The sequence below is a fragment of the Panthera leo genome, chromosome C1 (assembly GCF_018350215.1).
Source record: "Panthera leo isolate Ple1 chromosome C1, P.leo_Ple1_pat1.1, whole genome shotgun sequence".
In the NCBI taxonomy this organism is placed as follows: Eukaryota; Metazoa; Chordata; class Mammalia; order Carnivora; family Felidae; genus Panthera; species Panthera leo.
In genome coordinates, this window is record NC_056686.1 from 87,516,501 (window position 1) to 87,531,629 (window position 15,129).

General features: G+C 33.9%; 1 protein-coding gene across 2 annotated transcripts in view; it reads right to left on the minus strand.

Moving 5' to 3' along the window:
• The window catches only part of COL11A1 (collagen type XI alpha 1 chain), a 233,048-nt gene that overhangs the window by 178,747 nt on the left and 39,172 nt on the right, over positions 1-15,129 (minus strand). For both annotated transcript variants that reach the window (XM_042953107.1, XM_042953106.1), the window contains exons 6-7: positions 11,695-11,908; positions 8,483-8,645 (exon numbers count right to left, since the gene is read on the minus strand). In XM_042953107.1, coding sequence (XP_042809041.1) covers positions 8,483-8,645; positions 11,695-11,908 — 377 coding nt within the window. The remainder of the gene's footprint in view (positions 1-8,482; positions 8,646-11,694; positions 11,909-15,129) is intronic.

Genomic DNA, 15,129 nt, shown 5'->3' on the forward strand with positions numbered 1-15,129 from the left:
TTAAAATATCTATTAAAAGTATAAAACACTCAATCCAAAAGTTTCAGGACACACTTTCTTTTTAAGGGCATGTGCTCCATTCACCAAGATAGACTACATGCTGGGTCATAAAATAATTGTCAACAAATCTACATGGAATGAGATCATATCATGTTTATTTTCAGAGGAAAACAGACATCTTCACTGAAAACTAAGAAACATTGTGAGAGGAATTAAAGAAGAACAAGATAAATGGAAAATTATACCATATTCAGGAAATGGAAAACTTAATGTTTGTTAGTTTGATTCTCTTCATTTTGATCTATAGCTTAAATGAAATTCCAATTAAAACCAAATTTTATTTAACTAAAAACCCAATTTTATTTTAGAATTCAACAAGCTTATTCCAAAATTTATATAGAATGTAAATAACCTAAAACTACTAAAGCAACACACATAAAGGATAAAAAGTAAGAGCAGTTACCTCACCTAATATCAAAACTTTATATCAAACTATAGTAATCAAGATAGTTTGGTGTTAGTGAAAAGATAGACAAATCAATGGAATAGGATAATAAATAGCTCAGTAATAAATCTACTCATATGTATTACTACATATGATTTCTGACATAGAAGCCAAGGCAATCCAATGAATGAAAGGAAAGTATTTTTTATAAAGGATGAACTAGATATCCTTGTCTACAATCAACATTGGCCTTTACCTCACATCATACACAAATATTAACTCAGAATGAGGCATGACTTTTGTGTAAAACCTAACACTACAGTATGTTTGATAGCAGGAGAAAATTCTTATTATCTTGGTGTAGATAAAGATCTCTTAGAATAGGGCACCTGGGTGGCTCAGTCGGTTAAGCAGCAGACTTCAGCTCAGGTCATGATCTTGTGGTCTGTGAGTTCGAGCCCCCGCATTGGGCTCTGTACTGACAATTCAGAGCCTGGAGCCTGCTTCAGATTCTGGGTCTCCCTCTTTCTCTGCCCCTCCCCTGCTCGTTCTCTCTCTCTCTCTCTCTCTCTCTCTCACAAATAATAAACATTAAAAAAAAATTTAAAGATCTCTTAGAACACGAAACATGTAAAACATAACCACAAAATTGACAAATTAAACTTTATAAAAATGAAAAGCATTCACTCTTTAAATTAAAACGCACTATTAATGAAATAAAAAGGTAAGACATATGCTAGAAAAGTATTTGTAAATCTCTATCAAACAAACTATTAAGGGTTTATAAAAAAATAAATAACAGTCCATAATCAAAATATAGCAGCACTTTTTAATGGGCAAAAGACACTTCACAAAGATGCAGAAATTGCCAATGAAAACCTAAAAAGTGCTTGACATTATCAGTTATTTAATTAATATTATTAAATATAAATTAATACCACAATGAATACTACTACACAACCACTGGGAATGGCTAAAATCTAAAAGAATAACCATATCAAAGGTTGGCAAGGATAAAGAACAACTGGAACTTTCATTCACTGTGGGAGGGAATGTAAAATGATTAATGACACTTTGAAATGCAGTTCAACACTTTCTTTGGTTTTTGAAAAGTAAATATGCACCTACCAAATAACCCAGAATTCCATTTCTAGGTATTCAAGTTAGGCAAACAGGGGCGCCTGGGTGGCTCAGTCGGTTGAGCGACCAACTTCAGCTCAGGTCCTGATCTTGTGGTCTGTGAGTTCGAGGCTCCAGTCAGGCTCTGTGCTGAGAGCTCAGAGCCTGGAGCCTGCTTCGGATTCTGTGTCTCCCTTTCTCTCTGCCCCTCCCCCACTCATGCTCTGTCTCTCTCTGTCTCAGAAATAAATAAACATTAAAAAAAATTTTTTTAAAGACAAACAAAAAAAAAATGCCCACACAAAATTTGTACATGAATGTTCATGGCAGCTTTATATGTAGAAGCCAAAATCGGGAAATGATCCAAATGCCCACCAACAGGATGAATGCATGAACAAACTGTGGTTTATTCATACACTGTAATACTGCTCAGCAATTTTTAAAAAGGCAAAAAAAAATGAAATATATGATACATGGATAAGCCTCCAAGACATTATGCTGAGTGATAAAAGCCAAGCTAAAGACAGTATACTCAGTATCATTCTGTTTATGAATGTTAGAAAAATAAATAAGCTATAGTGATAAAAAAGCAAATTAGTGACTGCCTGGGGTTAGGGGAGGAGAAGAGATGGATTATAAAAGTGCAGGAGGAAACTTTTGGGTGTGATGGCTATGTTTATTTTCTTGATTATGATGGTCTCATAGGAGGTGTAAATGTAGACCATGATCAAATGTACACTTTTAATATTTGTGGTTTATTATACTTCAGTTATATCTCAATAAATAGAGTTTAAAAATCTCAGATGCAATGAGCTAAATGTATATATACTGGGAAAGGTAGACAAATAGGAAAGCTACCTCATCCTGTTATGTCACTCTATAGGAAAACCATGTCTACCAACGTAATTTTTTTAATGAAACTTAATTTAATTTTGGGTTTTTTTTAATGTTTGTTTATTTATTTTTGAGAGAGTCAGAGAGAGAGAGGGATTCAGAGAATCCCAAGCAGGCCCCACGCTGTCAGCACAAAGCCTGATGCTGGGCTTGAACTCAGAAATCAAGAGTAGTACACTTAACTGACTGAGCCACCCAGACACCCCCCGACATAAGTTTTTAAAAAGCATATATATTGGAAAATATATGTAGTAAAAAGATACACAGGCATCATAAAGCAGTAATCAAATTCTTACTGGAATATTTGAGATGGCTATTATTACTTTAAGGTAGGTTTTCTGGCCTCATAAAACCACTGAAATTGTGTAGCTTATATAAATTATTATTCATTGATTTCTCCCAAGAAAACTGAATGCTAAAATTTTTTCTGAGAAGTTTGAAAAAATGAAAAATTTCATCAACAAGTTTTTCCACTTAAATTGTCATTATATTCTTCTCATTGCTTCAAAAGAAAGAAATAATCTGCCCAAAGATAGAAGACTATTAAAAATAAAAAAGACTTGTAATAACCTGCTTTGATCATTAAAAAAGAAAAAAGATTGAAATAGCAATGCTTTGAAAACTTGAGTTATAATGGCTATAATTTGATATTTAGTGAAGAAAATTCCTGTTTAAAAGACTACAAAAGTAGGGGCGCCTGGGTGGCTCAGTCAGTTAAGCGTCCAACTTTGGCTCAGGTCACGATCTCACAGTTCATCACTTCGAGCCACGTGTTGGGCTCTATGCTGACAGCTCAGCGCCTGGAGCCTGCTTTGGATTGTGCGTCTCCCTCTGCCTCTGGCCCTTCCGGCCCCCCTTGCACTCTGTCTCTCTCTCTCTCAAAAATAAACATTTAAAAAAATTAAAAATAAAAAAAGACTACAAAAGTAATTTTATTGATAGTGAATACAGGCAATGTAGTTATTTTTCTAATTCAGCTTTCCACACATCTTTGAAGTGTATTATCAAGCTAGGAAAAAACAAAACAAACAAAACAAAACAAAACAAAACCCCAAAAGGCTGTGGATTAGGGTTGGCTGGATATTTTATGTCTGTTTGAAAGTATTCATCTACCCAGACCACGTTTTGCTTACTAAGGTCTATACCTAGATGCTACCTGTTTCAGGAGGGAAAATTTATCTAATCCCCGCAGGACAGCTTGTAAACAAGCAGTAACCCAGGACCTATTCAAGTACTTCATTTACAAGACAAAAAGACCACTTAAAACCTTTGACTGATATATGGGTCCCTGTTGCTCACCCCCATCAAAAATGTATAAGAATATTTGACATGTTGGGGTGCTGAATGGCTCAGTCAGTTCAGCGTTGAACTCTTGATTTTGGCTCAGGTCATCATCTCACAGTTCATGGGTTTGAGCCCCACATCGAACTCATGATGGTGCAGAGCCTGCTTGAGATTCTCTCTCTCCCCCCCTCTCTCTCTACCCCTTCCCCACTCAAGCTTGCTTTCTCTCAAAAGAAATAAATAAACTTAAAAGAATGTTTGACATGTCATAGTTGTAAGATGATTTTAAATATAAGTAATTAATACATTATTATTAAGAAAACTACATAGTAATACATAATTAAGTTACCCATACGTACATAATATACAACCATATACATGTATAATTAATACTAGTATTTTAAGTACTTTACATACATGAGCTCATTTTTTAAAATATATACTTATAGACAGATTACATTACTATTCCCATTTGAAGAATAAGAAATTAAAATTTACATAATTACATAGAGAAATATAATTAAGCTATTGTGAGATTCAAAATCAGATTTTTCTGATTCCATAGTCAATTTTTTTTTTTTTTTTTAATTTTTTTTTTTTTCAACGTTTTTTTTTTATTCATTTTTTTTGGGACAGAGAGAGACAGAGCATGAACGGGGGAGGGGCAGAGAGAGAGGGAGACACAGAATCGGAAACAGGCTCCAGGCTCCGAGCCATCAGCCCAGAGCCTGACGCGGGGCTCGAACTCACGGACCGCGAGATCGTGACCTGGCTGAAGTCGGACGCTTAACCGACTGCGCCACCCAGGCGCCCCGTCAATTTTTATATTCACTCCACTATGCTGAAATTATATAATCTGAATGATGACTCTATATATTCATTTTGGCATTTCCATATAAACTAATTCGTCATACTTTAAAAAAATCGGGTTTGCTTTTATCTGTTTAATGTTGAATTCTTAAGTATCTTCAGACTGCAGTTCAAGTAAGGCCATGTTTAGCATTTTTTCCATACCAGTACAATTCCATAAATGTAGGGTAATGTAGGGATGACAGAGATGAAATTATATAATAAACAAATTTGCATCTAAATTGGAATGATACTGTTTCCAAAGAAATGACATTTCCAGTTTTCAGAATAATAACTCACAAATGTTTTTATATCATCTCACCAATACAACTGTTTATCAAACACTAGAATATGCATGCGTGGTCCCATTCCCATCTCTTATTGTTTTAGTTTAACTTCTACACATTCAGTGGTAGAGATTCAAAAGTCTAGACAGATACCATAATGTAAAACAAAATGAAAATAAAGGTATTTGAGTAAATTTTTAGAGAATGATATATTAACATCATATTCAGATAAGACGAACTAATTTCATAAAAGGAGTCAGAAAGTTTTATTCTGATTTAAAAATCTGTGTTTGAATTACTTCTTTTCTTCATATTCTTTTTTCAAGTTGGGAAGACTAAATTGCTTTTGAAATTTATATACCCACACAATAACACAATTTCGGAATCAAAAGTTGAATTTTATGTATAATGACTTTGGATATAGTGATAATGATAAACCTTATAGTGAAGTATCTGCATTTATTTACTTTTTAAAAACTAATTGTACTTCATATGAAATAAAAGTCATTTTTATATTTTTATACTAGATATTTTATTTATTTTAATTTATTTTACTTTCTATAATTTATTTTTTTTATATTTTATATCCAAGTTAGTTAGCATATAGTGCAACAATGATTTCAGGAGTAGATTCCTTAATGCTCCTTACCCATTTAGCCCAACCCCCCTCCCACAACCCCTCTAGTAACCCTCTGTTCTCCATATTTAAGAGTCTCTTATGATTTGTCTTCCTCCCTGTTTTTATATTATTTTTGCTTCCCTTCCCTTATGTTCATCTGTTTTGTATCTTAAATTCCACATATGAGTGAAGTCATATGATATTTGTCTTTCTCTGACTAATTTCGCTTAGCATAATACCCTCTAGTTCCACCCACAGAGTTGCAAATGGCAAGATTTCATTCTTTTTGATTGCAAGTAATACTCCATTGTATATATATATACCACATCTTCTTATATTTGATATTTTAAATAAATATTCTTTTTAAAGCTCCACAGTGTTTCATGAAACTCCAAGATGCAAAGCTGCATAATAAACTTATTTTCACTACTCACTATCACACGCCTAAAGAATTCACTAATGAGTGTTTTAAAAATTATTCTTCTTAGTAGTTTAGCAGTTTCTCCAAATAAACAGCTGGAGTTACTCCAGGATTTATATTGTAGATTATGGATTAGAAAATTAAGAATTAATTAAATAATATATAATAATCTTTGCTTCTAGTACATCTGTCTTTGGTAATTTACTAGAGGTCCTCTTGACCAGAGGTAGTTTGGTTAGAAGTAGTGAAAACGGAAATCATTTTCATGTATTTTAGGAGTTGATACTGTAATCAGCTTATGAAACACAGAGGCTATTATTACATATTTTAAAGATGCAACATCAGGTTCAATTATTTATTTTGAAAAAAAGAACATATTATGATAGCCTAAAACCCTAATTCAAAAACTAAACTGGGGGCGCCTGGGTGGCGCAGTCGGTTAAGCGTCCGACTTCAGCCAGGTCACGATCTCGCGGTCCGTGAGTTCGAGCCCCGCGTCAGGCTCTGGGCTGATGGCTGGGAGCCTGGAGCCTGTTTCCGATTCTGTGTCTCCCTCTCTCTCTGCCCCTCCCCCGTTCATGCTCTGTCTCTCTCTGTCCCAAAAATAAAATAAAAAAACGTTGGAAAAAAAACAAAAACAAAAACAAAAAAATTAAAACAAAAAAACAAAAAAAACTAAACTGGACCCCAGTGAGTATGAATGTAGTGTATGGCAAAGAAAGGGGTGTATAGTCTGTATGTGGGGATTCAGGAGTAAGAGGGGAAGAGCTGTATGAAAAAGAGACATAATCAACATGTACATATAACAAATATCTTTCAGGGCAGTAAATTTTGAGAATATTAATAATTGATATGTATTAACATACGTGTTTTATTTATATTCTTATTTATATAACATATTTATATTTTTTGTCTTCTGTATTTCTTTTTTTTTTAATTTTTTAAAATTTATTTACTTTTTTATTTGAGAGAGAGAGAGAGAGAGAGAGCAGGGGAGAGGCAGAGAAGAGGGAGAGAAAGAGAATCCCAAGTAGGCTCTGCACTGTCAGCACAGAGCCCAATGTGGAGCTCGAATTCACAAAATGTGAGATCATGACCCGAGCTGAAATCAAGAGTCAAACGCTTAACCAACTGAGCTACCCAGGCACCCCTCTTTTGTATTTCTGTGTATATTCTTATCACTTATGATGAACAAAATTTACTCTTAATTTCCATTGCTTTAAGTTTCATAGACTCTGTAACTATGTATAACAATAGACTAAACTAATATATGAAATGAAACCATCCACTGATATACTTTGTCCGTATTACTCACTTATGTTCCTGGAAAATAAGGTTGTGTGTATTACAAAAATAAATTTAGCCCGTGAAACTGATGTTCATAGGTAGTTTAATTTCAAAATAGAACTTTGCGAGACTAGAAATTAAGTTAATTTGTTTATAATATTTATCTAATAAATAAATATTCATTATCATTTGTATGCAATCAATAGATGATATTGGAAGATCTGAGACTATATTATTATATATTGCCTGAATGAGTTTATCATTTAATTTAGTATGATATAATGTGTTAAAACATTTTGTTTGGAGTCAAAGACTTAGGTACCTACAAGTAGAGAAAAATCAGAAACAAACAGAATCTCAACCTGAAAGTGTCATAAATGTTAATTATATTTAAAATTATGCCATAGGTTATGTATAGAAGTACAGGAATGCAACATTCTACTGACACTCAGAGTGTATGTTGTTCTTTCTATGAAAATACACATTGTCTGTGTGTATATCCAAATACAGAAAATCTTCTGTGTAAACCTTGTCTATTAATCTGTTATATATCACAGAACTTTACTTTATTACACTTTGAAAAATAAATTACTCAGAAACTGGATAAAAACAATGATCAGAGTACTGAATGATGTCTCAGGAGTGCATCCTTTTGTGGGATCAGGACTCAGTGTGTTTGTAATGTTAATAATTGACTCAATGAAAATTAAAGCATGCATTACCAGATCCAATGATTGAAGAATTAAAAGAAAGAATGTAATTACCATAATTGGTGAAATATAATTGGAAGAAAACTTTTTACTATGACCTTGACATTATTTAAAAAGTGGTTTTAAAGACCTAAGTTCAGCTTTTGCAATATGATCTCTATTTTATACCTTAGAAACATTAGAAGAACAGAGAAAAGCAAAATATCTGACTTGTACATTTCCTTAAATTAATCTCCCAGAGAAGGAAGCAAAGAAAATGTTCTTTTCTCCAAGGAAAATAATACAAAGTACCAAAAGTAAAGCCATTTGCCCTTCCCAAGAGAAAAGCATGCCTGTGTTCAAATCAACCAATCTCTGTAATGTTTCCCAGTCGTTACAGCCATCATTGTGTACTCATTCTCTTACGGAACAATAGAAAACATCACCACTATACCCACAGGGGAAGAAAGTAGGTCATCCTTTCGTTTTCAACTTTGCTTTATAGCATATATTGATTGTTACAGTTATTAGCTCAATTCATCTGATTTAATAATATTCAGCTTCAAATAACGTTTGATTTATTTTTACCTCAAAAACTTCTTCATCCAAAATCCTGGTTCCAAAAACCGTGATTCCATTGGTGTCAACGATTGCTCTCTCACTTCTATCAAGTGGTTTTGTGGTTTTCTTCTTACAATCAACAATCATTGTCACAGTCTTCTTCTCCACGCTAATTGCAACCCGATGCCACCTAAAAAAGCCAATTCCTTTGTAAGCTTCAAAGATGTTGTTGCCACACCATTACTCATTTTAAAATACAATGTATTTCAAATTGTGAAAGTGAGCTGAAAATGTACAAAAAGTAGGCTCATTTATTAATCAATCAGTTAATAGGTGACGACTTACTGTTTACCCAGAATAGTGCTAGATACTAAAAAGGGTACAAGTGGTATAAAATGTACACCAGGGGTGGCTGTCTATGCTGATAAGGAAGTGACCATCCTTTGCTACACTTTGTGTTGTTGCAACAAAAGCTTAATCTCACCATGTCCTGATGAGTATATGTGATAGATCAGGGGTGGGACATGAGGTAAGTAATAGTTTCTATGTACGTAAATGTTTTCTTCCAAAAGGAATTCCACTTAATTTTTTTGTTCTGTTTTTGCTCTAGAGATCCCCTGAGATGAACTGTAAAAGGGTATGTCTACTTATTGAATGACTGCTCCATCTGGAACAACTGAACGTTCTAATTGTAAAACACAATGTGCTTCTCTGTCTTTATTCACATTTATTTCAAGTGCTTTCGTTTTCTTTTTCCACTTTAATTTCAAGACAGTTATAGATCACTACTGTGGGCAGGATCCAAAACTGAGACACAATATCTCTCCTTCTTTCCAGGGTTGGCAGGAAGTGGGAACACTGAAAGAAAGCATAGTCAATGCATGTGTGGAATGAGAGTCTCAATTCACTCTGAAGCTACTGCTCCAGCTAATTCAGGGCAGCGATGACAGGCTTAGGGGGTAGACATGGCCAGCTCTGTGGAAACATATATACCCTAATCTTACTATAAAATGGTGGGTTTTATTAACACTATCTGGTGCTAACATAAACCACTGAGTGAACGTCATTTGGATTTTGCAAACCACTCTGGTTTATATATTTTTTTCCAAATGAAAAACGCTAGATTAATATTGCAGAAGTGTCTAGGACTACATCCATAAAATAAAGTACCTAAAAAGTTGCAGGAGCCTTCCTAAAATGTCTGTTTCATGTGACTTGGCATGGCTACTGATGAGGACCAAGTATATTTCCATATACACTTAATCTTTGGTCTTTCCATAGCACATTCAACTAGCATAGGCGTCTGCTTAGTTTGAATCAAGCAAAGATTTATTTTGGAGCCACTTAATACTGTGAGAGTAAAATTTACACATATTTCTGCCAAGAAGCCTGTGTCTTAACTTAAACCATCTCCACTATTGTAAGTATGTGCTTTTCATTAACAGAAAATAAAAATGAATTCAATTGTTAAAAGTTGATTAGGACTCTAAACTTGACCTCATTGTTGATTAATTTCAGCTCTGATAATAGTGATATGTCATAATCATGGTATCATATATAATTATCAAAATATGAAACCATTCTTAATTATTCTCTTTTTTGTACACAGTACATTCACATCATCAGAAAATCTTTTATTCAGTGTATATACAGAATCCAGTGTGTCTCAACTACCCAATCTAGAAGCTCTCTCATCTAGACTCCTTAATGGTCTCTGCTTCCACTGTCATGCAACTGTGTAGTGACCATTTTAAAACACAAGTCAGATAAAGTCTCCTTGCTAAAAACAAGGTATTATTCCCAGTAAAGCTGAAGTCCTTACTCTGCCTCACAGGAGTGTCCTCTAGCCCGCCGACCTCACGCCCAACTTTTGCTTTCTCACTCCCTACACTCCAGCCACATTGCTGCCTCTTTGCGGTCCTTTGCACATGTTCTTCACTCAGCCAGAAGTGCTCTTCCTCCCTATCCCCACATGGCTCACTCCTTCACTTTCAACATGCCTTTGCTTAGTGCAACAATATCAAAGAGATGCTTTATTGAAAACAGCATCCCCTTAAATTCCTTACCCTGATTTATTGTCATAGCATCACTTTTCATATTCATTATTAAGGATAGTATTTAAATTCCTCATAAAAGCCCAGTTTTTCCTGCTACAAAGATGAAGTTTTCTCCATGGTCCTGACAAAGATACATTGAGCGTGGATTTTTTTTTCATCTGCATGGCCATTTCCTTCCTACATTTATGACTAAATGTCATATTTCAGATCAGGCTAATTTTAGAAGCCTAGATTCAGCAATAAAATGCCAAGTAAATTTAGCAAACATTTATTTGTATTTAGCTGTTCCCTAAGTGAAAGGCAATGTTCACAATGCAGAATTCAGAATTCAGGATGATTTTCAGAAGAGTATGATGGTTACTATCAAGTCTAACTACCTCCGCCACTTTGAAAATATATGATCTCAGGCAAGTTACTTACACTTTCTGTGCCTTGGTCCCCTATTCTGTAAAATGGGTTTATTAACATTATTTTCTTCAAAGAGTTGTGAAAATTAAATGAGTTGACTACGTATAAAGTGCTTCAAACAGTACATAGCCCATATCAAGCATTATGAAAACTTCTTATGATTGTCAATATTAACATGCTTGAAAAAAAGGCAGGTCAAGTCAGGTCATTCCTCTGCTCAAAAAGTCTACAGTGACTTCCCATGTCACTCAAGATAGAACCCAAAGTGTTAGACCCATCGACAAAGTGTTATACCATTTGGCCTCCCATGGCTCATCCTCATCATCCCACTCTGCTCCTGCCACTTGGATATCCTTGACATTGCTTAGACAAATCAGCCACACCTGGAATCAGAGGCTGTGTATTTGCTTCCCCTCCTCCTGGAATAGTATATACTATTAGTTAGTATAATTAGTATACTATTAGTTAGTATACAATAGTATATACTATTAGCAAGGCATGCACCCCAGATTCTTCACCAGTCACCTTCTTAGTGAGATTTTCCCTGATCTCAATCCTTAAAATTGCACCCTCCACCACCATCTCCTATCTTCCTCATTGTCTACCCAGACTGTAAAAGAAACTATGTGCAATTAGGTATTTTATTGTTTTGTTCATTGCCGTATCTCTAATCTCTAGAAAAAACTGCTTCATACTTTATGAATATTTGTTGAATGGCTAAATGAAATAATTGCTTTCAACATGGTGAAAACATTGAATTATTGTGTTACTTACTTCCCGTCAGCGATGTTAACAGTTCTGAAGAGGGGATAGTCTTCAGGGGCAGGTTTTCCAGTGTGGTCTTCAAACAGGAAAACAGGTGATCTCCCAACCTCAACACCGACTTGCTGAATACCATGCTCATTATATATAGATAAAAGGAAAGACTGAATTCCTTTTTTGGGTTTTATTGTAAATAATATTGAAAAATCTTCTGGAAAAGTTCCTCCTGAGAAGAGAAGGCCAAAGGCTCAGAAATGTCAAATTCCCAAATTATTCCTGGATCACCCTAATTTTTTAACTTCTTAGGTGGCCTTAATGAGTCATGCTGATTAGAAGGGGCACATGCACCCCAATGTTTATAGCAGTGCCATCAACAATAGCCAAATTATTAAAAGAGCCCAAATGTCCATAGACTGGTCAATGAATAAAGAAGTGGTGCGCTCTCTCTCTCTCTCTCTTTCTCTCTCCCTCTCTCTCTCTCTCTCTCTCTCTCTCTCTCTCTCTCTCTCTCTATATATATATATATATATATATATATATATATATACATACACAACAGGATATTACTTAGAGATACAGAAGAATGAATCTTGTCATTTGCAACAACATGGATCAAGCTAGAATGTGTTATGCTAAGTGAAATAAGTCAAACACAGAAAGAAAAATATCATATAATTTCACTCATATGTGGAATTTGAGAAACACAACAGATGAACATAGGGGAAGGGAAGGAGAAACAAGATAAAAACAGTGCGGAAAACCATAAGAGACTCAAACACAAAGAACAAACTGAGGGCTGCTAGAGGGAGGTGGGGAGGATGGGTTAAATGGGTGATGGGCATTGAGGAGGGCACTTGTTGGGAAGAGCACTGGGTGTTACATGGAAGTGATGAATCCTGGGATCTACTCTGGAGACCAAGACTGTATACTGTGTGCTAAGTAACTTGAATATAAATAAATTTTAAAAAACAAGTCATGTAAATTCAAATAGTAATAACAACACAGATTAAAAAACAAATGGGAAAGGGACGATAATAAGCTTTCTCTGAAATAATTGTCCAAGCTATATTCAAATTTTAAACCTGCTCATTTAAAGCACAATGACTATGTAGAATTCAACTCAAAGTTAGGAAACAATATCAATCATTTTTCCAGGACAATATTAAATGCACAATAAGAACTTTTAAAATAAAAAAATACCACTTTGATCTAAGATTTGTATTTTCGGCCTTCTCTAATCTGTGGCCATACACCCTCTCTTTAAAGAGGCATCGCAAGGACACAATATATGAAGGTATTTTTTTGTCATCCATTAAAAGCTAAAGAGTTTCTCATCAGTTTTTCCTATCACACAAAAGGCAATTTCACCAATAAAAAGCTTATAGCATTATAAATCTGAACTATCAGATACTTGGTTAATTTGATTCTAAATTCAAGAGGGCAAACTGTCTTTTTTTTTTTTTTTTTTTTCTTTTCCCTCTTACCACTATACTCTAAATATCCAGCATGGGGCCAGATCTACCTAAGTGCTTAGTAAGTATTTATTAAGTAAACACATCAGTTAAATGACTATCACAAATATTTCTCAGATAGTTAAGCAATGGCTGCTTGTATATGTTTTATAAAAACATTGCATGTTAAATTTTGCATTTTACTCTTCAAGAATACTTTTACATATATAACTTATTTGAGCCTCTATCTACCCTGGAATAGAAGTAAAACAGGCATTATAATTCAAAGGATGAGATTATTTCAGCTAAAAAGTATTCTGTGTGCAAAACTTGTGTATATGTGCGTGTGTAATCAGTGATATCTAGGACAACACCAGGAGCTTCCATATTCAATCCATTCATTCTAAATTCTATTCTACACGGTAGTATAAAATAATAAAAATACTCTGAATATGACTGCCACGGATTCAAATTCAAAAGATTATTGGACACCAGCAATTCTAAAACTTTATTGGAATAGGAGAAATGTTTGTGTATAAAGGTATCTTACATCAATTCACCAAAACACTATTTATAATCCTCAAATATTAAAATAGCCTGTAATGGTTGGGACAGGCTAAATAACATATAAAACATCTGCATATGCAGTGTTTGTAGGCACTTAAAGTAGTAGGAGACATTTTATGAAATTGGAATTATTTAAAATGTGGAAATTAAAAACGAGTATGTCACAGAGAAAGCAGTCAATTAATGTTAGGTATTTGGTTCTATAATATCTACTTATATCTGTATGTATTTCTATATCTTTATTCATACGTATCTATATCTACATAGATAAATAGGTATCTCCAAACTAAAAAATATTTATTTAAAATTATTAATTTTATTTTTAAAAATAATTTACCAAACAACTTTGCCATATCACAAGTAGGCCATAAAAGCTTTGCTATCACATCAAAAATTATTTAAATATAGATAGAGTTTTGTTTCATTAGGTGCCATAAAGACATCCAATTTTATTTGTATATAAATCAACAGAAGAAAGATAATCATATAAATAAAATAGAAAAGTAATAAAAAATTAATTAATAAAATATGTTTTACCTGCTTATACTATAAATAAAAATCTAGGTAGGTAATCAGCCTGCTATTGAAGAAGCTCTATGACCAACTTTTTCTTCAAATAAGTAGCTCAGAATGTTGAGAATCACAGGAATTCTTTCCCTAAATGTACCTCAATTTTTCAAATATCTCCTACATTGAAAAAAAAAGATGCTAAAATATTATGAGCTAGGGGAAAACAATTATTTTTTTTCCATTTTTGCAAAACCATCATGAATTAATGTCTACATAGAGACATTTAGGGAAAAAAGAATTCTAGGAAAGAATATATTCATATAAGATTAAATAAGTTATAACAAATTATAATTAATGATCCAATTTGTACAGAACGACTTTTGAAATTGTCATGTGCTAACCACTAATGAGTAAAATCTTTCAATTATATAAGTATTTCCCAATTAAAAAAATTTAATGTTTATTTTATTTTAGAGACAGAGAGAGACAGAGCATGAGTGGGAGAGGGGCAGAGAGAGACACACACAGAATAGGAAGCAGGCTCCAGGCTCTAAGCTGTCAGCACAGAGCCCAACGTGGGCTCTTGACAACCACAAGATCATGACCTAAGTGGAAGTCGGACGCTCAACTGACTGAGCCACCCAGGCACCCCAAAGTATTTCCCAATTTCAAATTAGGCAATAAGATTATAATTATAATCTTTATGCTATGACATTTGAAAAAGAGAATTTAGCTACCTAAAAAATCATGACTTGATGTCAAAATGTTCAGTCTAACCTAGGCACCCCACCTTAGTTTCTTCCCTATAAAACACTAAGCAAAACTGTCGATAACTGACTATATGTATCAGAGAGAATTCATTATGATATTACTTCAACAACAGGAATGCAACCACTTACTATGTGAAATTTTATCTCAA